General features: G+C 43.0%; 1 protein-coding gene across 15 annotated transcripts in view; it reads right to left on the bottom strand.

Annotated features, from left to right (window-relative positions):
• The window catches only part of atrnl1a (attractin-like 1a), a 204417-nt gene that overhangs the window by 142671 nt on the left and 34277 nt on the right, over positions 1 to 27469 (bottom strand). For 14 of the 15 annotated variants that reach the window (XR_015109331.1, XR_015109332.1, XM_086179718.1 and 11 more), the window contains 11 exons: positions 26221 to 26467; positions 23094 to 23277; positions 22109 to 22263; positions 14954 to 15038; positions 12895 to 13106; positions 11795 to 11913; positions 10510 to 10626; positions 10020 to 10152; positions 7273 to 7460; positions 3112 to 3325; positions 2841 to 3032 (listed from right to left, as the gene is read on the bottom strand). Coding sequence is in view for 13 of the 15 variants with exons in the window: in XM_086179718.1 (XP_086035844.1) it covers positions 2841 to 3032; positions 3112 to 3325; positions 7273 to 7460; positions 10020 to 10152; positions 10510 to 10626; positions 11795 to 11913; positions 12895 to 13106; positions 14954 to 15038; positions 22109 to 22263; positions 23094 to 23277; positions 26221 to 26467 (1846 nt within the window). In the remaining 2 variants the exon portion in view is untranslated. The remainder of the gene's footprint in view (positions 1 to 2840; positions 3033 to 3111; positions 3326 to 7272; positions 7461 to 10019; positions 10153 to 10509; positions 10627 to 11794; positions 11914 to 12894; positions 13107 to 14953; positions 15039 to 22108; positions 22264 to 23093; positions 23278 to 26220; positions 26468 to 27469) is intronic. The other variant, XM_086179721.1, reaches the window with a different exon arrangement.

The raw sequence follows: 27469 nt of genomic DNA on the forward strand, positions 1-27469 counted from the left end.
AGCTTCATGTATGTTTCAGATGTGTGCTGTTTACTTGCATGGTTGTAGATACAAGTCCACCTTAAAACATGAGGTTCGTCGCTAAGAATAAAATTGAAACTTTGCGTTTTCACAGTTCATCATTGCTTGTTCCAATAAATTCAGCAGGCATTATTATTCCGTTATAAAGTTATGCTACACTAACTAGACATGAGTAATCGATGAAGAGAGACTGTGTCCCCAAAGAACAGTACAGAGAGGGCGTGAATTAAGGTACCAGAGGTGACTCAGACATCTAAGTGACAGACGACATCCAGCAGGTACCAGTTGGACATGAGACAGTGTCGTATCGAACCAGCTTGAGAGAAAAGAAGTGACAAACCAGCTCCAGGCTGTATCCTCTTAATCGACCCTCTGACCCTCGGCACAGGACACCGCGGACCGTCTCCTTTCACCCTGCCGACTCTCTTCACAGGAATCACTTGCCGTCCCACCATAGCTCGGTCACCATAATTGGACTCATTAGCGGTAATAATGAAGACTGACACCGTCTGCGGGTGGCCACAACAGTCACACGAGGCACTGATGACCTCCAACACATCACTTTGAGAACAGGAGAAGTCAGGCAGCGACCCTCTCTCCCTAAAGCCCCTCTACAGGTATCAGGAGGACCCATCACTGACTCATTCAAAGCTTTTGGCAACTGAAAAGATTTGCAACAGGAACTCGTAAACTTAAACAAAAGAACCAAAGCCGCCTCCTTCGTCATCAGAAACATACACGGCACACTGCCCTGCTTCTGTAAGTAACTGATCCAGGATCATACTTGACAAGACAGACAAAAAAATAAATCAAACATGGAGTTCACACCCACCCCTCACCCAAACATGACCCCTCCCTTACCTTAACTAAGGGTTTCTGTGCCCAAACCAAACCAGGCCTTAACTGTACCCCTGACATATGCTAAAACATCACGTCCCACATTAAATGTAAAATGTTAACGTGCTTATGAGTGACATCAGAGGGTCAGAACAAAAATCCCTGATGATCGACTGGTTTACTGGACTTGTTGGACTTCACATTTGAGTGTTTTGAGCGAGCAGGTAGAATAGTAGCAGAACAAAGCCTCCTACACACCTTCTGCTACCAAACTCCTGCGACTGATGAAAGAGGGACAGAGATGGGAAACAGCGCCATTATGTAAGCACTGAACGTAAAAAAGAAAGGAAAACAATCTCGCCTTGCTGGCGGCGGGCTGGACAGCTGTCTGCACTCATTGTACTGGCAAGAAATAATAATGTCACAAGACAAAAACTAAAACCGCAAACTTTTTGAAGCTATTTTCCAAAGAAACAAGAACACTTTGCAGCAAATTGACTATTAGTCCGGCAAAAAAAACCTGAAATAAAAAGTTTTTCTTCAGGGGAACACTTGTGACAGAAGAATTTACCCCACCATCAAACTACATAATCAAACAAGGCTGCTTTCCTAAACCTGTCAGACAGTATTCAAACCAGGTATCACATCCTTTATTCATTGTTTTCTGGATGGTTTTTCATGCTCCTTTTTTTATCAGTAATTATTTACATTTAAATTACATTTTATGTCCATTACGTCATATTGAGCGCTGAGAATATGCAATCTTTAATTTCTTGAACTGCAGTTATCTAAATATGTTTATATATTCTGCCTCATACTTTTATCATTACTCTTTTTTACATTCCAAGGGTGACAATGCAGGTGCAGGTTTTTAACGGTTCTTCCAGAGGACGTTCCCAGATGCGTCAGGTTGGACCTTTGTGTGTTTGAGCAACCACCCGCACCTCCAGTCATGTGGCGTGATGGAACCTGGGAATTTGTGTGTCAAAAAAACAAAAGGACGCTAACGAATTTACCAGTGACATCATTCACAAGGTGCCGCCACACAGTACAGCAATAGGCCACTACAAGCATCGTCTCTGAGGTGAACCTGTAAATATCCCTCGGCTGGGTTTTAAGACACATTTTTAAAATTCCTTAGGAACTGTGAGAAGTATAAGAGGCTTCTGACACCACGGCAGCATTGTTTATACAGGAAAATGAATTAGTAGCTGTAAATCCAGGGAAACTTCAGCAGAGCCTGGTTGTTTTGTCACTTTTTGTCTCTCTGAGGACTCAAAGACTCAAATCCACCTGCTCACAGCCTTTAACTCGACATGGACGACACGGAGAAAGTGAAAAACCTTCCTCAGCCCCAGGGAGGTGTTGATATGAGAGGGATGTTGGGTGAAAGCAGCAAGGACTTCATATTGAGTCAGTTGTGTGTCAGTGTAGATGATCGATTTTCTGCCTTGCAGCTACAGCAGAGGTGTTGCTGCCGCTACGTTAGCGTGCACGCATGCGTGCGCTTGTGTGTGTGTGTGTGCGCGCGTGTGCAGAGACCTGACTGCTGATAAGAAAAGAGGTCGATAGGAGTCTATAATGACTCCATGTTCACACATGCTACTCTATTCACTCGTGGTACAAAAGCTGCTCACTTCTGTGTTTGGAGGAGGTGCTGTACTTGTACTGGACTAAAACTGCAGTTTTTCATTTTTGATTTTTTTTCAGTAAACCTGATTATGAGAGACTGAACAATAAGCAACTCATTCCAGATGTCCAGCTACTGCTGTAGGCTGGTGCAAAGTCAGAAAGTCCCCTTGGTGAAAAATGAAAAAGAACCACACAATCACACTGGTAACCCTGTCTCACAAAAGTTGTTGGATGTCCCTGGTACTTCTATCAGTATCACCTCCACCAAGGCTCCAAGCACACAGCAGAACTCTGACTGGTCTGGGTGGAACATGTGACCATCCAACGCTCTCAGATTCATCTTGGCTCACCTGTGCAGTCCTGCGTCTGCCACTCCAGACACTGGCCGAAGGGGAAGGAGATGACGTAGGCCGAGGAGTCGACGCAGCGCTGCGTACTTCTACACCACATACACTCCATGGCTTGGCTGGTGCAGTTGGCACAGCTGGTTCGCAGAGCGCACGGAGTCTTACAGGGTCGTGAACTCTGACTCTGAGGACTCCCTGGACAAAGAGAGTGGCTCATGTCAAGAAAAGAGGGCAGAAATGATTAAAAAAAATTGGTTTAGAGATTCAGTCTTACCAGCAGGTTTCTCACAGATGAGTCCATCTGTGTTGGCGGTGCAGGGGTTTGCTTTCAGTCCAGCCACCTGTGCTCGATCCAGGTAGGCACAGAAGCCCGAGTCGCTGGGCTCTCCAGGTAACCAGCGCAGACTAGTGTTGGTGAAGGGAGACGCGTCCTCCCAGCCCCAGTAGGACACGTTGATCTTCCTCAGGCCGACCCACGGAGACAATATCTGACAAGAAGAAGGACAACACAGGTGAACTTCAGCCAAGAACCTGTGTTCAGGAGTTGTCATGAGGAGAGATTGGAAACACAAACAGAGAAGTTCCCTGTGAGGGTGGGACGTTAACTGAACTTTTCAGATATCTGTACTTCAAACCTGAGTATGTATATTTGCCCATCCACTACTGAGCTACTGAACTAACCACTACATTAGTTAAAACAAATCTGAACACGGCTCACATTTCTATTTTGCATCACTGCGTGTTTGCTTCCACAGTTGATGCTAATTCTTCTCAGAATATTGTCTCTTACTCTGTCTGAAATTATATTGTGACTTCTGACCTGAGGTTCAGTCAGCCTTGCCAAAAAAAAAAATCCACGAAACAAAAATGTCCTTCAAAGTGCTACTTTTTCTCAACATTGCCTTTTTAATGAGTCTTTGAGAATCTGACCTTATTTCAAGTAGAGAAGTTGAATGAGTATTTTTTTTACCAGTCTTTCTTTTTTTTTTTTAAACACACATATGTACTTCTACTTATATAATACCGTTTGGGTACTTTTACCAACTTTGTACAAATGCAGTAACTCCAGTTAACTCATCCAAGTCACTAAAGAGCGCACGTCTCGTAACTGAGAACAAAACAGCTGCCGATTTTCCTTCATTATTTACTGAGAAAACATTTCAGTTTATCATCATTTATGTTTTATTTAATAGCATCCTGCACATTCTTGCTTATTTAATGAGTTTGTACTCTGTGACACACTTACAGCAATAACTGCAAAAATATTCTTTTGTTTTGCCTTGCAAATGTCATTCTACAGCACATTTCTTTGCTTGTGATTATACTTATACATTTTCCATATTTGTTATGTTTACAATTTATTGTACATTTACATTTTTCAACAACAGTCAGGAAATGAGTGCAAATTACTTTAAATTTGTGTCCCAGAAATGTGTAGAAAAACACATTAATGGGAACAAAGTGTGTGTAAGGAAGCCATGTCACTAGAATGTAGCTGAGCAAAACATCCAAGTGGGAGAACGATGGCATGAAACAGCGTCCAAGGTCAAACCAAACTGCTTAAACTGAACCAGAGACACAAGCAGAAACTCTTCCCAGCAGCAACACAGGCATTTCTATGGCAACAATGGAAGAGTAGTCCAGTTTTGTTTCTGGTGCATTTGATGACAAAAACAATTAGGAGTTATAATTCCTTTAATAGCCTGTAAGTATTGTGAAGTTACATTTATCCACAGCCTTGATTCATTTAAGTAAACATGAACAGGATTAAACACCACAGAAATCCCGTGAAACGACCCAGGGAAAACCTTGTGTCGCTACGTTCATCACAACAAGAGTGTATTCAGGTCTGTGTGCGAGTTTCTCCACACGTGCACAAACGAATATGACTCGGCGTCACCCAGGAGTCGAGACGCAGCTCTACTGTAACTGCAGAGAGGGTAAATTCATGCTTCACGGAGAGGAACGGCACAGAAAAGATTAATCGTCATCCCGGGATGCGTCAAAGGTAGATTAAAAACAGTTTATCTTGGGAGGAAAAGCCCCGTCTCACCCACACACACACACAGGAAGTTGGTTCATGTTTTTCCTGGTGCTGCACATTCATCATACATGTTTCAAGAGTGATTCCACAGCACATTAGAAAAGGACATTTCAGTCTGCATGACGGATGATTGATGTCATCATTTGTCACATTATCAGCCATCAGGGCTACACGATTCACAGGCTTCTGTAGGGGTTTGTATCGCTGTAAATTTAAGGGCCGAAATTTTAACATTTGGTGCGACTGAATAGCAGCTGTATCCGAATCGGCCGAAACGGAAATCCGCTGGTATGGATTATTATGGGTTATCACTGCTCTACCTGCTGAAATCAGAACTCCCTGCTCTCCACATCACTCACTTTTGTAAATAGGAGCAAAGTGTGACTGACTTGATGCTAACATGGAAAAACACGATGAGCAAATGTGTACTGTCATTTCACCTCAGAAGCGTTCGTGATTATAAGTTAATTTTCTCTCCAACATTTGCAACATTTCAACGTTACAGCAGCTTTATCTTGTTTTGCATTCTGTTGTATGCAACAGATCAAAGGAATCAATCATATATGCCTGAATGTCGGAGGGTTCGAATAATTTTTTTTTTTTCTTACAATATTGAATTGTATTTCACTGTCTTATTTTATCGTTAAAAAATGTCAAAAATATAAAAAGAAAAGATAAAAAACTGACAATGAGAATGAAAGCTAATTCCTGGCTGAGACAAACAGAGGTGTTTTATTGTTGTCATATGCAAAACAGCCAAACCCACTGCTTTATTTATCCGTTGATATTCACCTTTTCACCATAAATAACTCTGTTTTCACGAGCTGCATTTGCCACATCTCCAGGCATCGAGCAATAAATCAATTTAAATTCATGATCTTAAGGTAACACGCAGTCTGCTTGTGTTATAATTGATGACATTGTCATAGAGCCAGTATGAGCGCCATGACATCATATGATGAACTCTGGGGAACGCACATCAGTCCAGCGGTACACATTAATCAGCCGGATCTTACTTTATTCCCCACAAAGACGACACGACCAGCTGAAAGAGCAAATAACATTCAGCTGCAGGTATTTAATTGACTGCATGTTCATGATGCACGTGTGTACAAAGTCAATGAAATGCTCTTTGTGTCTCTTTGAGGTTTTTTTCATCGCTGATCAAAGGAAATGTTCCTCTCACACTCACTAGCAGTGTTTGTTGATGTCCTCCCGTGAGAGGAGAAGACACCCTCACTGACATGGGACCAAGAGAAGAGACAAATCAGCTGGAACGTGGTCATGAACCTCTCACTGGCTGAGTCTTTGCTGAGCTGCAGGGGACAGCAGCAACACAGGAGTTGAGTTTAAATTCATAATTTCTAAAATGCAAAATCTGGAGGTTAGGCCAGCGAGTCAGACCCAAAATTACAAAAACAGACAAAAAACAAACAAACTAAAAAACATTCTCCGGATGAGCGGATCACTTCATGGCCACTATGAGCAGCAAAATTACCGGCCACCGGCACAAGAAGGTTGTGTTGAAATCAACTCACGAGCTGACCTCATCCTTGAAACAGCGTTCCATGTTTCATATTTTGTTTGTGCTTAAGAGTGTCAGATGAGAAAAATCTGTATGGAAATTTGTTCTCTGTTTGCAAATATCTAGATTCAGAATGAAACTCGCCTCTGCCTCCATCAAGGCAAACTCAGCTAAACTGAATGGCAAGAAAAAAGCCATATCTCACTCTATGAAGCAGTTTGTCTCAAAAATGAAACATTTAATCCTTGACCCACGTTGCACTTTTCCTCCAAGTTCAGTGAAAATCAGACAAACACGAGGCTAGCTATTTTTTTCATACTTAATAATTTGATCAGGCAGCAGAAGGCCGCTGTACTCAGGATGTGGACCAGACAGTGGCACACAGACAAACAGCATTTAACAACACAACGTTGCTGGAAATGTTTTGGCCTGGCAGCTCCCAAAAAAGTGTCAGTTTTGGCCCCCAAAGCAAAAATGATTGAGCACTCCTGACTTTTTCTCCAGCCACAGCAGCTTTCTCAGATGTTGATTTCATTTTGTTTCGTCACCTATTTGCTGAGTGTTGAAAAGACAACCTGGTACAGCAGAAACCAGACCAACTTGTTGTTAATAGTGTGTGCACATAGGAAAGTAAGCATGCTGAAAGTCAGATCAGTGGGCTACTGGGTACAGATGACGTGTCCGGGCGTTTCAGGTCATGAAAGGTGAAGTTAGGCTGTGCGAAACAACAACAAACAGAGCATAAACACTGATTGTATGCCTCTTTTTGTCTCATACTACTGGATTTATTTCAGAAACGCCTGCGTAATAACCACAGTGAGTCCTATCACATTTCCTTTGTTTATGCATGTATTTACACCACCCACCTTATCCTGTAGCTGGTATTTTTGTAGCTCCTCCAAGACAAAATTGACCTGTTTGTCTGTGAGCAAAGAAGCAATATTTCCTCCCAGGTTCTTGCAGTAGTGCTGGGCATTATCATAGCTCTCTCTGCTGGAGTTGATCCTCAGGCAGGCCTCCCCAACATGGTGCCAGCCCTCGCCACAAAGCTGGCCTGCAAACACGGAGACAAGCACCGACTTTATACCTTCACGCATTAAAATGCATCGTGAGTGCACAGCTAAAGCCACGAATAAGACCCCAGTAAAGCCTGCTGTCTGTTAGTAAATGTGCACTTCTGTGACTTTTATGAACACACTGACATGCTAATTAGCTGTGAGCTACATTCAGGATGACATGAGTTGACCGAAAAGGCATTCGAACATCCTCATGTTTTCAATGTAAGCATGTAATGTGTACAAATGTGCATGTTAGCATTGCTTGATTTAAGGCAATGCATGCAAAGATAATCCGTCAACGTGCTAATATTTAGCCCCCGACAGAATCAACAGATGAGCTCTCAGAGAAATATTTCTGATTCGTGAGGTTTAATTGTTGATCATGCTGTTTCTTTAAATCAGAGCAAATCACTCTTGATCTGTGCCGACTTGATTCGTCACATTGAAGTCAGTGTCCTGAGGAAACTCATCCAAAAAAATCAGTCACTTTGTCTTGTTGGTCGTTCATTTAGCCAAAAAAATAAAAGACACAAATGTCGTACTGCCGCCAACGAGCTGTTTATTCTGGGTTCCAGGACTGGTTACATTCACATGCTCATAATGGTTTCCATCGGCAACCTCTTCATGCTACGTGAAAAGAAAATACCCGCCTTCTATAATTTCTTCCCAGGCGATAGAAAGGGACGATAATCAGGGAAGGACAGATGAAGGAAGGAGAAGGGGGTGTGCAAAAATAAGCAGTTTACGTTCTTGTAAAAGCAGAGATAAACATGTAAGGCTATTTTCAATAATCATTCAGAATATGGTGCCTAAAGAAAAAGCAGCAGCCATAGAAGAGGAGCACGTTTCCTCTGTGACGCTTGACCTTAACCACATTGTGACTTCATGTCCCTTTTCACATAGAGACCAACACACAAAGGATTGTGTGTCACTCGCGACCCACTGATATCCTTTACTTGGCTGGGAAGACTTTCATCATCACAATATTACAAAAGAGTGTGTTGCTGTTATATCAGTGGAGGGACCATTCCCACCTTTATAGCGATGCCTTTACACTCACTTTCATTTTTCTCTGTGTGAACACAAACCAAAACAAGAGAAAAAAAATTCAAGTTTACCAACTTATCAACTCGCTTAGACCAGAGTAAACGAACCGTGAGTGTACGAAAATAAGACATGAAGCAAACTCTGGATGGCAAATGAAAAAATCCACGCTTGGATCAGCTCATCTCAATAAAAGAGAGGGTTCAGATCCGAGGCCACAGGCCCTTCATGTGGACAGGAGCAAACTAAATATCAACTTTTTCTCCAAGCTGCTACAAAATCCCATTTCAAAGCAGAACCAGCTCACCAGCACGCCTCCAGCACAACAACATAACGTGGAACAGGATCATGGGTGGCTCTCAAGCGCAGGGGTATTTTCCCTCGCTGTTAGCCATGCTCGCGCCAGAGTCAAACAGGGAGCAGCTCTTGATAACGGCCCACAGCAAAGTGGAGCACACACCAGTTGCTGGTCTCCGTTGTTCATAGGTCACATTCACTTCTAATCGGCCTACTTCCCTTCGCCACCGACTGAGGCGTGCGTGTTCGTGAATGAATGTGATCCAGTCTGCATACGTGCCTGCATGGATGTGTGAGGGTGTTTAGTTGTGAAGTCTGTAACAGAAACTGAGTCCCCTCCTGTGGGAGCATGAATATGTGTGTGCTTTATATATTTAACATAACACACTTATCCTGCGAGAGCTTGGAACATTTTCAACATGCAAAGATGTTAAAAGTGGTGCAGGATCCACTGCCAGATACCGTAGCATTTTAGTTGTTTACTTTGCATGTATTTAAATACAAAAATGTTTTTGTGATTTTCAACAGTTTTTCCAGCACAAATGTTGAACGCAACCCTACAGTGGTTCTACTGAGGCTTCGAGCATTGAGGAGAAAAGTTTATTCAATGACTTCTGACACCTTCTGCAGGCATTCGTTGCAGCTAAGCTAACTAGCAGTCAGCTGTCCCATGGGGAACTGGAGCTCCACGCAGAGAGGAGAGAAGGGTCTCTGTCTGAATATCAGGCACTGAAAGAAGACAGACGATAAGGATACTTCACAAAAAGTAGGCCAGTTCTTCTAAGAATGCTCACACTGCAAAATAATAGCACATCACACATAATCTGCATGTCTGTCAACAGCCATACAGTGTATGCGCTAATGTTAGCCTATGTCAGCTGCTATTGTGGATCCGGTACAAAAGTACTGATGTAATCATCCCAATTTGAACTCCTTAATATAAAACATGTTGGAAAATACAAGTGGCTCAGATGTGCCAGTGAGCAGATCAGGAAGTCTGAAATTGGCTCCAGATCATCGGGGCTGATGATCACGTCAACCAACCCCTGCGATTGTCGGACAGACAAATCTGACCCCATTCAGCCCCACTACCCTGTTTGCCCAGGTGGAGCTGTTCTCTCTTCCCACACCTTTATCAACAGTGCACTTTGGTTCGACTGCACCTGCACAAATCAGATGTGTGGTGGTCTGTGTGTGAGTGGGCGTGTCCTCACCAGGTAGCGCTTGACACTCCTGCTGCTGTGGATCCCATTGACAGTTGCCATTGAGGGAGCAGCTCCTGCAGTTGGCCAGCCTGAAACACTCCTGCTGCTCCCGGCGCTTACACCTGGACGAGTCTTTCACCGACTTCACACACGCACACACACACAAAAAATAATATCAGTCCGGCTTACCTCTCCAGCAAATGCAGTGAATGAGTAGGAATCAATAAAACGTGAAACGCAAGCTGGAGATGAATGGAGAGTTGAACAAAGTTTTGCTGTTACATCTTTGGCGCCTCACAACAAACATTTCAAAATCTTGGTGATTAAAGATTATTCAGTTTTTATCAACTCGTAATTCCAAGTTTTTGACTTGAAACAGTGGTTTGATTTCTCCAATGCCATTTTTAAGTGGTTTGAAAGAAACGCCGGACAAATTTTTCTCTTCACTCGACCTGCAGCCTAACGTGTTATGACGTGTCGAGTGTCACATGATACACACATGGCCCCTCCTTCTGGCTCCGTGCTTCCACAAGCTCAGCTGATGTTCAGACAACATGGATGGAGGAGGAGACAGAGACAGAGCGCCGCCATGCTGCTGAGCCAGCTCCAGAGTTAGCTACCAACACACACGCACAAAAAGCAACATGCGTGCGCGCGCACACACACACACACACACACACACACACACACACACACACAGACAGGCACACACAGAAAGACAGAGAGCAGTGTTGGGAGTGAAAACCCAGACCCCATTTTCACCTCTTATTAAAATCTGATCTGTGTCTGGACACGTTATGCAGATGACGAGGAACAAAAGTTAAAGCAAGACGTGAATGATCAGATTGAATGTTTGGATCTCGCCGTTGACACGATGATGTCAAACCACAGGACGATGTAAAAATGACTATGACCTTTTTTACTAAAAGAGAAACACACTTGCTAGTAGCTCCAGTAGCTTTATGTGTAGCCAAATTCACCAGGGCTGACATCTTACAGATTATTTCTACTTGTGTTTACATCAAAGTATTTAGGAAAGGTTGATGGTAACAACTAAATAAAAAATAACTCAATTTCACGAAAAAAATGTCTAAAATAGGAGATGGAAATTCCTATTTTGGATAAGCTCTTTAATTCATGTGTCTGACCAGCTGTTTGTGCCATTGTCTCCAGACAGCAGCAACATGTCTGGTATGAGCTGGTGCTTTTTACAACTTGTCTGGAAGTAATTCTTCAAAAGCTCAGTCCCTTTTTCTCTGGTAGATGCCTGCTGATGGCCCAGACGGCCCAGTCTTCCTGGGTAATGCTGCCTATGCCACCAACCCCCGATGAACTCCTGGGATTTCAGGTATATTCTGGACATCCTGGCATCCGTACCACCATTGTCACGAATAACACTTAGCATCCCTACAGCAGAGCTGTGAAAGAGAAGATTCGTGTGTCTGGAGCCATCAGGACGTTTGACATCTGGCCTACAGCTAATCTGCTATGAACTCAAACTCCTGCACTGTTTTGTTTTGTTTTTTTCCCCAGAGGAGAAGGATCCACTCTCACAGACCAGGCTGCATCAAAAACACCAGGTGTAAACACACAAGCAAGATCACAACAGGTGTAAATGGGGTCAGAGACACAAAAATACCACATGATGAACAAAAGAGAAACAAGTAATTAAGCAAAAACTCTTACACACAACTTAAATTTGTTTCATCTCTACAGTTCTCACAGGGTCATGAGCCTCCCGGCCTCTAGGGGCCGATGATAAGCTTTGACAAGTGAAGACTCACCACAGTGCAGTTACTGGACGTGGAGATGCACTTCCTGTCCTCACACCACTGACATCCCCGAGTGTTGGCGGTGCAGCTGGCACAGTCAGAGAAACGGAAGCACTGGTCGTCTGTACTGTCTGGAGGAAGAAACACACAACACACCAACAGAAAATGTCAAACTAGCCATTAGATGTAGGTTTTTTATGTTAGTTACATCTATGGAGCATGATTATGAATGCTGGATGTTTACATTTATAAAAGGACTTTTTACATTGATTTAATGTCACTCTGAAGATGGTCAGCTATTGGAATAACATCGGTTATTGTGGAATTTGAGCTGTCATTCAGATTTATTTTATTTCAGAAATGATCTGACCTTCGACCGCCAAAATTATTTCAGTTCATTCTTGGGTCCAAGTGGAGGATTTGGCAAGTTTGGAGAACTTCCCTCTCGAGGCACTGATGGACTAACTTCAAGACTTAGAGCCAGACAACCCGACTAAATAATGTCTTCAGCATGGGGGTGAAAAAAAATCCTCTTAATTTCACAGTTCTGGAGGCTATTTACCAAACAATTCCAAACTGGTTTATTGGAACATTTTTTCAGAACACTTTCAAATGTATTTTTCTAATATTCCCGTCAGCCAGCGCTGTCCATGTTTTCAAATAAAGGCAGAAAGTTGGAATCATTTTCTTTGTCTGTTAAATATTGATTCAATGAGTCTGCTCTTTGTTTTCTCACACTCAAAGTAACAGTAAAAAATCAGAGACTAGAATAGTGCCGACCAACGGTGCGGCCCTGGATCTGAGTCGGTCTGTTTTAACCTGACAACCAATATCACCAGGACGTTGTATCAAACCTGCAGTGAGCTGCCTCAAGCTGCAGACATGGAGGAGTGACTGCATCTGTATCTGCCAGAGACAGATAGGCTGGGTTTGGACTGATCCTAATTACTTTAAAATGAGATAATTGTTGCAGCACTGACCTCCTGTTCCCATAATTATGGTAAGCAAACAAACTTCTGAAGTCAAATCCTTTAACATAATTATGATTCCCGAGGAAATTTGGCTCAACCACACGAGGGAAAGGACATGACGGAGAAGTGAGCAGGACATACCAGGCCGTGGAGGGCAGAAAGTAGTGGGGTAAGGGTGGTCTGGTGGTTTCAGCTCCCAAGGAACACATGCACTTTTGACCCAGTGGCAGCGGACGCCTGGCCCAGCGGCGGCACAAAGACCCGGGTTTAGGAAGGCCTGACAGGACGGAGGGGTGTAGGCCAGCATGTCCTTCAAAAGCAGTCCAGAAAAGCCTCCAAAGATGTACATGGAGCTGAGGAAAACAGAGAGAATAATAGTGAATCACAGAAGCAGCCGAGACCCGAGGCTGTGCAGGGAAGACGCTATGAAAAAATTACATTAAGACATGTGAGAGACTTACAAGGAAAAGAGATGAAGACCGATTAAAAAACAGAGCAACCTTTAAAATAAAAACCTGAGCTTTGCTCCGGGAGGGAGACGGTTTGAAGCTGGCTTTACCAACTTCAAAGCTGACATTTTGGTGCTTCAAGCAAAGTATTTGGTGAATAAATGGTGTCACAAGGTTAAATTCTTATTTCTTAGCTCAGCAATATGTCTGCATCATGATGGAATCCTGCATTTTGCTCAGGCAAATTGTCTGACAAAGGAAAGCAAGGCGAACCTGAGATATTGGCTTCATGTCGCCAGGCAGTGACCACTAAAATCTCTTCAGTGGGCATTTGGGCCAAATTTTAAAACCTTACACCAGGGTGATCCTGAGATGAACAGGACTGATCTTTTGTACATTTGATGTGACAAAGGCCTTGACCTTTGACCACCAACATCTCTTTAGTTCACCCCAGTGGAGAGCATTCCAAAAATGACTTGTTAAGGGACTGGAACAGATAGACAACCCAAATACAAAATACCACTCAGCTGTCATGGAGGATTAAAACTGCAAAGGTATATGAAGGGTATAAATATAGCTCTTAAGTGTGCGAAGGTGCATATGTTCACCCGATTTATACTGAGATGGTGTAAGGAAAGTTACTGAGAGATTGACGCAGGAGAAACATCCACATCGAGTCGAGAGGCGAGGTGGGAGAAGGAAAAGTTTCTAAACAAAGAGCTTCAAAGAAGGCAGCAGGGGGAAGTGACAGGAAAAGTGTAAACTGAAAGTGTAACACTGAGATAAAAAGATCAATCCATAAACAATATGCACAACAAAACTGGTTTGGCTGTGTGGGTACTGTAAGAGCCGAGGAAAAGAGGAGATGCTTGGCGCCTCCAAACTTAGAGGACATTTCAGGAAGACATCAAGAAAATGTAAAAATGTACCAAGGACTGATGCATCATGCATAGGTAGGTTTTATTTGCATGGAATTAATTGATGGGGAAGGTAACTCAGACCCAGGTGGTAGCGGGAGAGCAAGTTGCCCTTAAAGCCTTGTGATTTACATTTGACTGAGCAACAGCACCCTCTGCTGAAACAAGATGAAAAAGACAGGGGGGGCAGGTGACACAAATACATTAATTACATACGACTGTGTCACATTAGCCTTCGAGCTAACTAAATGCTGTGGGGGGGGGGGTTTCAAGACAATCCAGAAACAGCATGGTGACAGGGCCCCCTTTGAACAAAAGCCAATGAATACTTTCATTAAATTTTAGATCAAATAAACTGTTTGACCACAAATACAACCATCTCAGATGAACACCAACTTGGTGATTTTTAAAGCGTAGCTGCTATCATTAGCACTACAAAGCTAACGTTAGGCTATGAAGGAATGACAACGTGGACAAATGAGTTCAACATCACCACAAGGTTTTTGCTTCTTCTGTGTTCGGTGTGATGATGTTTAATGCCAGCAACAATATTTGTAGTCTCCTTCAGCTACCTGATAACTTTTCAATACACATGAAAGATTCATGAGTGTTCTTAACTGGCATATTTTATGCAGTGGAAACAACTTAGCATAATGTGAACCATTGCATTTATTTGAGGCATTTAACCAAAAACCCATTTAGAAATCACTCGCTGAGAAATTTGAGCTGGCTTCTAATACCTGGAAATAGCACGGCAAGCTAATTTTGCATCCCATTAGCTTAGGCAAGATGGTAAACTAAAACTTAAAACTAGTATGAAAAAGACAGACTCACCCGTTGCTAACTACAGCTGAGTGTCCGAAGCGGTTGACGTCGCGGTGCAGTCCTGGTCTGGGAAGGACTGCCCACTCATCACAAGCTGAAGACAAACATACAATTCTTAGGACAGGAAATCTTACCGTTACCTGCTCAGGGACAATCAAGTACAGGCAGACTTAGATGTTGTACCTTTTATTGGTTTTGCTTGGTGAATCCATACACGCAGTATTTTTGACCACCGAAAGTACAGTATTGGCTCTTTCCCAGTTATGCAAACTGTCCATGTGTTATAAACATGGCGGCAGAGTGGCGAGACTTTCCCACGAGGACTCTTAAAGACTTTCTTGTCTTTTCTTTCAAAGTTATTGTGCATGAGAAAAATAAAGAGGAGGGTGAGCCACAGTTCAACCCTCTCCTCTAACTTCATGGCAGGGAAGAAGAACTCATTATTCTAACCTTTTCACATAAGATGATGGTGATATGAAGAATACACGGAAGATCACCTCTCTCTCTTTGTCTCCTCCTCCTTGGAGCTATCAGCTCTTTTATTTTACTATTTGGATTTTACAACTTTCCGGTCTTTTAATGACCCTTGTGTGCTCCCATTATATTTAATATGATAACGACAATGTGTATCAGAGTGTATATATATATAGAGAGAGAGAGAGAGAGAAAGAGAGAGCGAGGGAGCGCTCATGAAGTGTTGGTGTAAATGTGCCATTTACCCAGATGAGCTTTGCCTAAACATGAAAGCAGGAAGAGAGAGTAGGGGACACCAGGTTGCTCACAACCTCGTTAAGCAGGGTGCTAATTGGTAGCGCTCGTTTAAGAATGAGGCCTATGGTCAAGGACGGGGGACAGTTTCATCAGCCTCACGATCAATGAGTTCATCACTAGCCCAGGTTAAGGGTCAGTTATATTAACAAGACAACCAGAGTGAGGCGGATACGATTAGAAGTGGAACCCGCAGCTGAATTCGTTGTATTTTTTCCCCTCATTTTTTCCTTTCAGGCTTCACTTTCCCCCAAGCTGCCTGTACAAATCCTGGCTCTTCTGGTAACACTTTTAACATCTGCCCTAACCATAAAAATACACGTAAAAACTGCATTACAGAGTCTGCGTACTACTGAACATGTTGACGATGGGACTACAACCATTAAATTAAACAAAAACACTTTGGTTGAAGTGAAATCACAGTATCTTTCAACCTGGGCCTTATTGTCCCCTGTAACTGACTCAAAATGACATCACATCCTACATGTAAGAGAGTTGAGCAACAACAACAAAATAGTTCTTGATTACAACATTTCTTCCCCCACGAACAGTCATTTCGTTCCGAGCAAAGACCGGAGGAGGTTCTCAAGCAGACTCAGCTGGCAGAAAGCTGCTCCTCCAAAGCGCTCCCAGCTGGGTGTTTTCAGATGAGCGCCTGGCGTTTCCAGCAGGGAACAAACTCTTTGGAGGTCTTCAGTTTGTTAGATATCTGCTTTTAAACATAAGCTGGTCTGGGGATTTGATCTCAGCGTGAAATCTATTTCTAGATGTGAGGTGTTGTCAGGGGTACTTTAATATAACCTGAACAGGACTGTCTCATTGGCACCTCTGTAGTGGAGCTCCAGGTGTGCTGCTGCTGTATGTGGCAACAAAGACCCGCTGGAAGCATGTGGCAGAGGTGCTGTGAAGAGTTTTTATACTTTTCACTTGAGGCACTTAAGCAACTAAAATAAGCTTTAGCACGGCTGGAAAGTCGCAGAGCAGATATAAAACCACTTTAGTTGAGAACTGTACCAGATATCTTCACTGTGGAAACAAGGCAGGTGACTCTTCATCCTCTTTTAAATGCAAAATACTTTTATCACACTGCAATCCAATACATAAAGCAAATTTTCCTTTCAACTATTGAGATAATTGGAATCGTAATCTGTGATTTTTACATAATAACAAACAAGACCATTTGCTTGGTTTAGTTTCTGGGAATCAGGTTCTGGTTTGCATTGTGCAGCTCTCCTCAATGAGGTGGAAATGTTTAAAGGTCCATTCTGGCACAATAACTTTAATGTTGTGTTTTTACGCAGTAAAAATTCAATGTGCAAATTTATGAAACTAAACTGAGTGAGTGTGTTCACACTACTCTTCTCCCTGACTGTGCGTCTTACACAGCAGCCTTAGATGGCGTTTTGTGTGGCGAGGTTACACAGCTGGAATCTGATCTCTCGACCTCCTGAATAATTGGATGATGACAATCACCTGCAGCAGCACAAGAAAAGAAGTTCACGAAATCTGGTATTAATAGAGTGTTGATTCAACTGGGAACTTAGAAAATTTGCATTTGGAAAAGTCCCACTTTGCAGAACAATGTGTTCAAACAATAACAACAACAACAACAACAACAAACAGACAACGTGGTTGCTGTTTCTGATGTGAAAGCACGGGAGTGGCAAACAACCTTAACGGCCATAAGTGAAAAGAACCCAAGCTCAGGAGACAGGTACGACATATTGACAGATAGGGAACAATAATTGGCCAGCCAGAGGGCTAACATTACCTGAGCTACATGACAAAGAAACATTTATTAATACAAACTGTGAATGTCACAATAATCTCTGCTGATACAACAATTTTCCTCTTGTTTTCACATTGATTTTATAGCCACTGAATAATGTGAAACATGCGCATGGAGCACCACAGATCGCTGCGGGGATGGAATAGCCTGTTAGCTAACTTGTAGACTGTTAGCTCGTTTTTGCTCGCGCACTGGCCACTGTATCCCTTAAACCTACCGTAAATGTAACTTTTTTCCCTCCAACATATTCAGGCTCTCAAAAACTTCCCACTTTCTTTGTTGGATATTCAGAGCTCGGCAGTTGCTCGGTGTGTTCTCCCAACTTGAAGAATGGACCATTCCTATGTTCTAGTTGCTCATGAACACGCTCGAAGCTTTCAGAAGGGGATGCTACGACCTGGTGAACCTGAACATGAATTAAGACGGCAATGGTGATGTTTCAAAATCCTTCTCCAGCCTCCAATATTTACCGACGCTATCGAATGAGAAATCTCTATTCAGCATTACTGACCTTTGAGCCCCATCCTCTGGGCCCTAGTGGCCACACAACCTTGAACGTGATATTGGACCTTCAGGCTGAATTGCTCACCAAAGAATTACAGGCTTAACAGATACTTATCACCCATAGCACACACACATACACACATCAACACTGATTTTAATTTCCTCTCGGGATATGAGAAAATCTGTTAATAATGCATGGTGGGACAGAGAGAGAAATCACGAGTCCAGATCGAAGCAGGCAGGCGTGGCGGCCTGATTGACAGTTTGATCTGATCTGCACTAATAGAGGACTTGATGAGGAAGGGCGGGGGAGCACCGCCAATATATCACGGCTCCCAACATCCTCCCAGCCAACAGTATGTGTGTGTGCGTGCGTGCGTGCGTGCGTGCGTGCGTGCGCGCACGCATCAGGTCTGTATGCAGCAAACAGTGTGTGGGAGTGTGCATATGGAGTGTCAAGTTGGAGAGGACTGCGTTTTTAATCAGAATTCATTTTCCCCCCCAAATCTAATTAGAAGTGTTAGGGTAGCAGGATTGAGGGGAGGGAGGATGGTAGAGCTTGAGGGGGAGAGGGGGAATTAAATCCAAATGAAAAGTGCTTTCCATGTCGACCTGAATCTAATGTGTGGCAGCAGAAGAGCGGGAGAAGCTAATAACGCTGTGTCGCCCCTCCAAGGTTAGCGCAGCAAAACAAAAACAAGTTAGCGCTTGAAACCCCTCCGCTGCTGGTGAGCGTGGAGAGCAAATAAAGAGGAAATAAGTGATGGGGAGAAGTGACTTCCACAGGTGGAAGTAATTAATTATCTCCTGTCGAGACAAGTGAGGAGTGGAAGAGAAAACACAAGACAAGTACTACATAACAGGTGCTGCTGACTGATAGAAGACAGCAGCCCCCCCCCCCCCCACTGAGCCCCCCCAAATCATAAATAAATAGATAAATAATAATTTAAGTTTACGTCAGTCTCAGAGAGATGAGGTGCTGCAACTTAACAGCTATGAGTGTCACTCGCTTCTTGCTGCTGCTCAACACTCATGCATGCATGTTTCAGCAATGGCGAGTCAGTCAGGTCGCCATCAAATGGGCATTTATTCAAAATAAAGTCCCCCCCCCCCCAACTTTCCAATATACCTGAACCACATTGAAACAAAAACACTTGCATGCGCTTAAATCTTTCCAAATAAGCAGAATCCCTGATCGTTCCCTTCCTCCAGCCGCAGTCGGTAAAAAAGGTAACTGGTGGCCTATAAAGTTGGTGGGATCTGCAGACACAAGCGTTAATGAATAAATAATGACATTTATGAAGACAGGGGTGTGGTTATGCAGAGTTGAGGGACATGGGAGGTTATTACGAGTGTTGATGGAGCAAAAAAGCCACTGCATCCAACACCCAGCAGCCTCCGCTTCATTAAGATGGGACAAAACAAACTCTTTATTATTACCTTTGATTTTACTTTCATTCACAAGCTTATAATGAGCTTTATCCCAACAAACCTTGTTGTTTTTATTGTCTTTAATTCTCTTCTGCTGCCCTCTGCGCTTCCTCTCTCTCCCTAAATCCCTTCTTCATTTATTTCTCAGTGTACTATCCTCTCTCCTCTCTTCACACTCATTGGTTTCTTCACATTCACCGCCAACATCCGCCCTGGTGTTTCCCTTTATTATGTCATTTACAGCAGACGGTGACACGAATGATGAAAAAAAGAGGAGGAAAGGAGATACAGTAAACCGCCAGCTGCACCATGAAGCACTAAAGCAATATTAGGATTTATGCAGAATTAAACCAGCAGTCTGACTTACTTCTATTTAAAAGTGACTGAAATTTTCACTAACTACAAAAAAAACTGAACAAATTCTCTGATGAGTGATTATGGAGAGTTAAAAACAACTGTTTATGATTGTTTTAACTTCCACATGGAGGGAAATTTCCCACTATTAACTGGGAGGAATGGTTGCAAAGGGAAGTTTATTTTGGTCAATAAATGACAATTTTAGAGAAGTAACAAGTAAACAACGTGGTGAAATACAGGCCCAACATCTCATTAATAATGTGATCAAGTCATCAAACAAGACAACGTTCGTCAGTTGAGGGGAAAAAAGGAGCTGCAAAAGCCAAAAACGATGAGTTCATACTGTTAGCCTGGTCTCACCCGGCCTACCAGGATCAGCAAGCATGAACTGATCCAAAACAACTCTTGACGATCAGGAAAATGTTGTCAACCCAAACAAACCCTCCTCCAACGTGCAAGTAATGTGCAACAGAAAACCTGTTTTCGGGGAAATACAGTCAGCTAAATTGTTTTCAATTTCAGCTGCCCTCCAGGGCATCAGCAATATTGATGATGATGATGCAAATTTACTCTTAGATAAAAACTAGTCGGGTTCACAAGATTCTAACATAGAAACTGGTTTATGCCTGTGGCGAGGGCATCATCGCTGCATCCTGTGCATCACGCTGCCCATGATGATTATGATACGCTTACAGAAACACGAACGAGACAGAGCCTTTTTTCTCTGTGACGACAAAATGATGACAGGTAAATTGCACTGTGGCAACACGGGAGAAACGTTTGGCTAAGCAAGGCTGAGTCAAAACTAGGCCTTGATTCAATAATATACAAACAGTCCCCAGTGACTATCCTATTTACACCAATCGGATTTCATCATTCAGAAATCACACGGGGCAGCTCTCTCAAAACCCTACAGAGACTTTAACAGATTACATGTAATCTTGACCCATTTCAATCCCAGATATCTGAAACTGATCCTGGGTGTCAGCCTCAGCCTCACTGCCCAGCAGAGACACACTGTGTATAAATTAACCCTTTACATCCTGTAGGAGCAGCCACATCAGCCATGCAACCCACCCACACCAAGTTCAAGGGGTAACTACCAAAATAAAGAGTTCAACATCATCAACTATAGTGAAACTTGAAGCTTTCAACCCAGAGGTTAAGACAGTATCAAGCCATCTCTGAGCTTGAGCCTGCTGACACAGAAGTTTGCAGTAAAACTGGATCAAGATTCCGCAGTGGGTAGAGGTTTTTTCTCTCTGCCACAGTGAGACAGATGGAGGCGCTGCTGTCACACCAGAGAAGCCTGAACGACAACCTCAGCATCTCGGGACATCCAGGAGGAGTTTCCTGTAGGCCAGAGGAACTCCCTTTGCTGTAGGGTTTGGGCTTTATAACTCTGCATGTCAGACCCACCAAGAGATGTGATTCACTGTAGGAAAGGTACAAAGCCCAAAAGCATAATTTGGGTTCCTAATGATGATGGCCTGAGTGTCTGATCAGGTTTTGACTGCAACAATGAAATACAACTAATTGTGCTTCAGAATCAACAGCAGCTTTACTGAGGCCTCAGCAGGCGTCATCCTCTTCCTCCCATCACATCCCATCTTTCACTCCACTCAGAGTCACATATTACTGCTCTACACTCACATACATCCATCTCTCTGCTAATGTCTCTGCTCCCTGTTGTTTCTCCCCTGTGAAGAGTCGACGTAATCCCTTGTTTCTTCCATCCCTCCATCTCTCCATCCCTGTCGAGGGGTTGAAACAACCCCGCACCATCTGGTTTGTGCTGCAGCCGGGTTGTCTGTAATAGGATCCTCAATCATCCTCAGTCTCTACCGACAGTAGACACACACCGGGATCACACACTCCCGGTGTCACACTCACACACTCATTTGATCGTCTTTTCCGTTCCGATTCCCCAAAACACACTCCACAATATTTGAGCTATTTAATCCAGTGTTTCCTGATGGAGAATCACATTTTATGGAATGCAGTTTGTGTGTGTGTGTGTGTGTGTGTGTGTGTGTGTGTGTGTGTGTGTGTGTGTGTGTGTGTGTTGATGGAATCATGGGTGAACAATAAAAGTTTGAGTTGAATGTCCTCATCTTGCCTCCACTTCTTTGATCTTTTTTTTTTTCGTGAATAATCTTTAAAACTATAAAACTATCGGTTTGGACTCTTTTGCGCCTCCTTTGTTTGGGTTTATATTTTGGACCTCGTGTTTTCCCTGCACCTGCTCTGGTGCCAGTCTCTGGTAATATTTCTTTCTATGTTTGAACCGATTTCACTTCAGGAATGTGTTTTACCAATATCATATGCCAGGAAGTCGGCAGAAAAGCACTTTGCTCCGTTGCTAAGCGACGTGTCGTTGTGAGTATTTCCTCCAAAAACCAGCACCGTGCCGCTCATCAGCACTGCAGAGTGGAGATACCTGGCCAGACCGCTCTCCCGGAGGATCAACCTGTGTACACACGCAGTGAGAGAGAGAGAGAGAGAGAGAGAGAGAGAGAGAGAGAGAGAGAGAGAGAGAGAGAGAGAGAGAGAGAGAGAGAGAGAGAGAGAGAGAGAGAGAGAGAGAGAGAGAGAGAGAGAGAGAGAGAGAGAGAGAGACAGCAGTGAGACATATGAGGATAGTGTTAATCTGTGTGTGTGTGGGACGCTATGTTACTGATGGTGTCTGTCTGACGTATGGCCTGTGATGACGAGCCTTCATACCAACTGTTACTCCACGTGAACGAACGCACACACACACACACACACACACACGAAACCTGGTTGAGGTCTCAGGCTATTTGGAAGTCAGAGGTCACATAGTGGAGACCCACTGTCATCAACACCAGTGAATCTGACTTCCCACCAGCCTGTTGGATACGTGTTGGAAGATTAAAGGTCAAAGGTCAACCCCTAACCTATATATTTACATGTGCTGTTCAGGACCAGGCAGGTCATTTTTCAGCTGACAAAAGAGATGATCCTGGTGCTGGACAGCTGATGTGGGGAATATCTGGGACACACTGAAATGTTCCAGTCTGAGAATCTCAGGGGTTCACCGGCTCAAGTGACATCTGACTCCTACAACAGATTCCATCTGGAAAGTGTGAGGCGCCGCAGAGAGACGGCAGGTTGATGCGTGTGAGGTGCGTGAGGAGGAGAGAAGGACGGAGCCAAGTGTCCTCTTTCACCCATCCATCTGCCCAGGGTCACCTGAGGTCAACCCTCCTGTCACAGATTCCCATCCTCCTGTCCTGAGAGAGCACTTATACACAGACATGAACCTTATCAGGGTCTCACCATGTCCTGGTGTGGACGTGGTAGCGGTACATGTGGTCCACCAGGCCGTACTTGTTGTTGCTCAGAGCCTTGTAGCCCCCGTGGACAAAGACGCAGCCGCTGGCCTGGTCATACACGCTGCTGTGGCCGTGACCCCCCTGGACCACTGCCCCCGCTGCAGACACCACCTGCCACGAGTTCGACCCTGACATGCAAATACACACAGAAGGCTGGGAGATGCAGGAAATCAAACCATGTTCACTATAATGAAATATTTCTGACATTTGGCAAACTTGGACTTTTTTGTTTTTGTGCCAGAAAGCACTTTTAATTCTGGAGGGGGGGGGGGGGGGGGGGGGGGAGCGAGCCAAAGAGGAAATTAAAGTTTATTAGACAAGTGTGATCCATTGAGATGATTCAGATGCATTCAAAATCTTATTAAAATCATAAATTACATCATCCAAGCTGCAGAACAACACAACAAAGTAAGCCTTCAAAGGAGGAGGAGCTTCTGAAGGTTGAGAGAAAGTGGGATGGAAGAAAAAGAGACAAATCTGGAAGATAAACTGGAAGAATTAAAAAAAGCCTGTCATTTAAATCCTGAGTCACATTGTTCAGCTATTCTTTAAACACCAAATGCCCTAAAAATGTTTATTCCTTCGTATTGTCATGTCACAACTTAAGTGTTTACACCAGTAGAAAAAAATAATAATACCTGCTTACATCAGCATATCTATTAGCCAATTACTAACACTTAACTGTTCACATTATATCTTAAACATAGCTCAGCATTAACTAAACATTAATTATATACTATTACCCCAATAACCTGACATCCACCCCTCAAACTTTTAACACTTAGCCTGTGTCTGTCTGAGAGTTCAGGTACAAGGCCTCACCTGACTTTATTGACGTGCTCTGGCCACACCCACTTTCCAACAGTCAAATTCCGCACATCATTTCTCAGATTTCATGATGAACTCGTTAGAAGCTCTCGAAAATATCCTACGTAATCTAATCACATTATAGAAACATAATATTTCCACTAAATGTAAATTTTCATTTCCTGCTCACTTTCGTTTGAAATGTGTCACAATCTCTGTGGTTAAAGTAAAATAAAACTAATCAAATACTTGAGTCAGGGAAAAAGAACAAAAACAAATTTTAACATTCAAAAGAAATGAATGTTTTTTTTTAAGTCAAGAGAGAAGCTAAAAGAAAAGTTTCCCAGAAACTATAAACGTCTGAAACGGAACTGCACCCAGATGTTTATTATACTCCTATAAGATCTAGTAGCAGTTGGACTCGAACACTTGAGCAACATATTTTCTAATTGAAGGGATGAAAAAGTTTCAACGTAATTAAACTTCAATTAAAAAAGAGAGGAGAGACGAGAGAGAGCAAGTCAGCAGCAGACGACAGGAACAGGCTGAGACATAACAAAAAGGATAGAACGATGAACGATGTCAAGAGAGATAGAAAAGAGTGACGGAAAGAGGTGCAGATATGAAGCCGAGGGTCAACTCTCATCTTGTCTCAAGCGGCTAATTGATTCGAACCTGCCTCTCTGCGATGTCATTAAATCCTTTTAACTCACTTTCTACCTTCTTCTTTTACTCCCTCCTTCACTTCCAGGTTGTACTGAATTGTCTGATGGCTAACGATGCTCAGAACAGATGAACACTGAGACAACGGGCGAGGATGAAAGTGACAGGCAGACGAGGGGAGAGCGGGGAGAGATGACTACGACTGAGAAGAGCCATGACGTAGGGGGTCAGAAACAGGCCAGCAGATGACAGGAAAAAGAGGTGGAGAAGAGGAGATGAGCAGATGATGAGGGAGAGCAAAAGAAGAGAGAGAGAGAAAATGATGACAAGAAGGTAGAGTGAGAGAGAGCGAGCGCGAAGGCAGTGGTCTCATTAATCATTGTCTTCTCCCAGACACTTCGACCTGGTGCCACCGCTTCTTAATGGCCACTCCTGGAGAGTGTGTGTGAGAGAGAGAGCGAGAGAGTGTGAGAGAGAGTGTGTGTGTGTGTGTGTGTGTGTGTGTGTGTGTGTTCCTCTCCAAAAGTTTCTGCTCTAAAATCAGCCGTAGCCGTTTTATGCTGACCAACACTGCCATCTGCTGGTCACACTGGTAAAGTAACAGACTGGCTCATGCAAGGGTAAATTATTAGGGACTACAGATTATTCGCTGGTTGATTACCATAAAACATTATGAAATATTAAGAATTAAAATGATGCCTGTAACATAGACTAGAGAGAAGGCAGAGCAGAGGTCATTCCTGATTAGTAATATTTGTAATTTAAAGACACCAGTCAGACAATGATTCATGTCGATAAAAATACGTGTATTATTTATTTGTGTGAATGTAAGAAATGTTTGCTAAGAATCACTGAGGACAGTATTTCAACAGTTTTCTCTCCCATGTCTATGTAGTTATAGATATTCCATTACTTTCCACATCTCCTCGTGGTTCGAGGTGCCGCTGCTGTTTTAAGGGATACGGTTTATTGCCATACGGATAAAAGCTGGACTACAAATGAGGGGATTCAGGAAGTACAGGAGCAGTTACTTCTACAATAATGACTTTATTTAAATGTACTTTTTAAGAGTAAAGTTCCAAACTGTTTTAAATTAAAAACACCAAAAACCATAATAAACCCAAGACTGAAGATATGAACGAAATAAAAAATCAACTGAAGCACAAGAAGAGCAGTTAAGGAAAAACTGCTTTTAAATAAAAGTGAGTTTTCAAAAGAGATTATAAAGAAACAAAACACTTTTTTTTTTTTTGGAGAAAATATCCCTTCGACATGGAGCGTGTAATTTTTTCATGGAAGAGAAAACTGCTCTGGGCGAATTACTGAGTTGTGAATATTCTCAGTGAATTGTACTGTTTTTGTGCTCTTTCTTTTATAGAAATGTCCCAAAGAGCCACATCAGCACGCCCCTTCACACGCCAAAGTAAAACCAATAAATATAGAAATTATCTAATAAAATACTCACTTGGATTAAACAAATGTGAATTAAAGTCCAAATAATGTGGCTGCTGGGAGACGTCAACACCTCCGAGGTTCCATGAGTTTGACTTTCATCATTACAAAACCATAACAAGGAAATCCAGGTGAGCGGGTTCACTTACTGATGTTGTACTCCTGAACCTTGTTGATGTAGCTGTAGACGGGCGAGTAGCCGAAGAAGATCAGCATCACCAACTCGCCATCGGCCAGCTTCACAATGTGGGCGCTGTGCCCCTCCAGGGCGTACGGAGGGGGCGGGGCCGGTTTCTGCTGTGACCAGGAGCGTCTGGGGATGTTGAACACCCACAGCTCGTCCGTCACGTTGGCTGATCCGACTTCCAGCTTCCCACCAAACATGTAAATGTCATCCTGAGTGAGTAGGAGGAAGGAAGAGAGATTCCGGTCATGATGGCGGACTGATGGAGTCTCCAACTGCATCCTGGCAGACTTCTGATATGGATGCACCAGATCTGACAAGCTGATATTTTTACAGTTGACGTGGCTGATAGCTGACACCTACTGATAACAATGGTATCTGTATAAAAACGACTTTATATAGTTCTGTATTTAAAAACCCATGTTAACATTATGAATGTTAAAAGCAACTGTTTGCTATTTCCAAAACATTTGGAAGAACCCATGGATTGGATTTTTACTGCACTGCTTTCTCGTGATAAATGACAGATGAGAGAGATTAAGAGATTGGGAGACTTGAGCAAAACTGGGCTGGTCCAAACGCCATCCATCAGACCAACGCAAATATCCTTGAAATATGACAAACACCTGCCCTATCATCGTGCTCCCAGAACTTTTAAAAGTGTGAACCAACTTGCTGTGAGGCACTGAGAGCTAAACCAAAAGACATAATTTCTCCAAGGAATTAACAAAATACTGTTCTTAGTATTTTGAATTTGTAAATTATGTACTTCTTTTAATCCCAACAGACTCTGGGCCTCATTCACCAAAGTGCTCTTAAGATTTTCTTAAATACTGAGTAAAGCCTACTTGAAATTCATGATATAATCTTAACCACTGATAGTAAGTACCTTTGTTCTTATCATGTTGAGGATTATAGCACATAAGAGTCAACAGGAGTTAGATTATGTTCTTACCAAAGAACAAATCCCAAATCAGAAAATGTATGAGGCGATATTAAAGGCGCAGGAGCTTCTTAATGCCAAAAAGCTTAAGAGTACCAATAATTTCTGTTCTGTCTAACATTTTTCCTTCCTCCAACTGAACTCCATCATAACTAGGATCTTAAATACCAAACAGCACAATAACATAACATGTTTCTCAAGATATGTAGAACAAAACTGATCTTTGGTTCACAGTCAGGCAATATTTCAGGGTTTTTTTTCACTTTTTGGT

Source organism: Aulostomus chinensis, chromosome 16 (assembly GCF_037954235.1).
Source record: "Aulostomus chinensis isolate RoL2024-O1b breed Wild chromosome 16, RoL_Achi_v1.0, whole genome shotgun sequence".
Classification (NCBI taxonomy): Eukaryota; Metazoa; Chordata; class Actinopteri; order Syngnathiformes; family Aulostomidae; genus Aulostomus; species Aulostomus chinensis.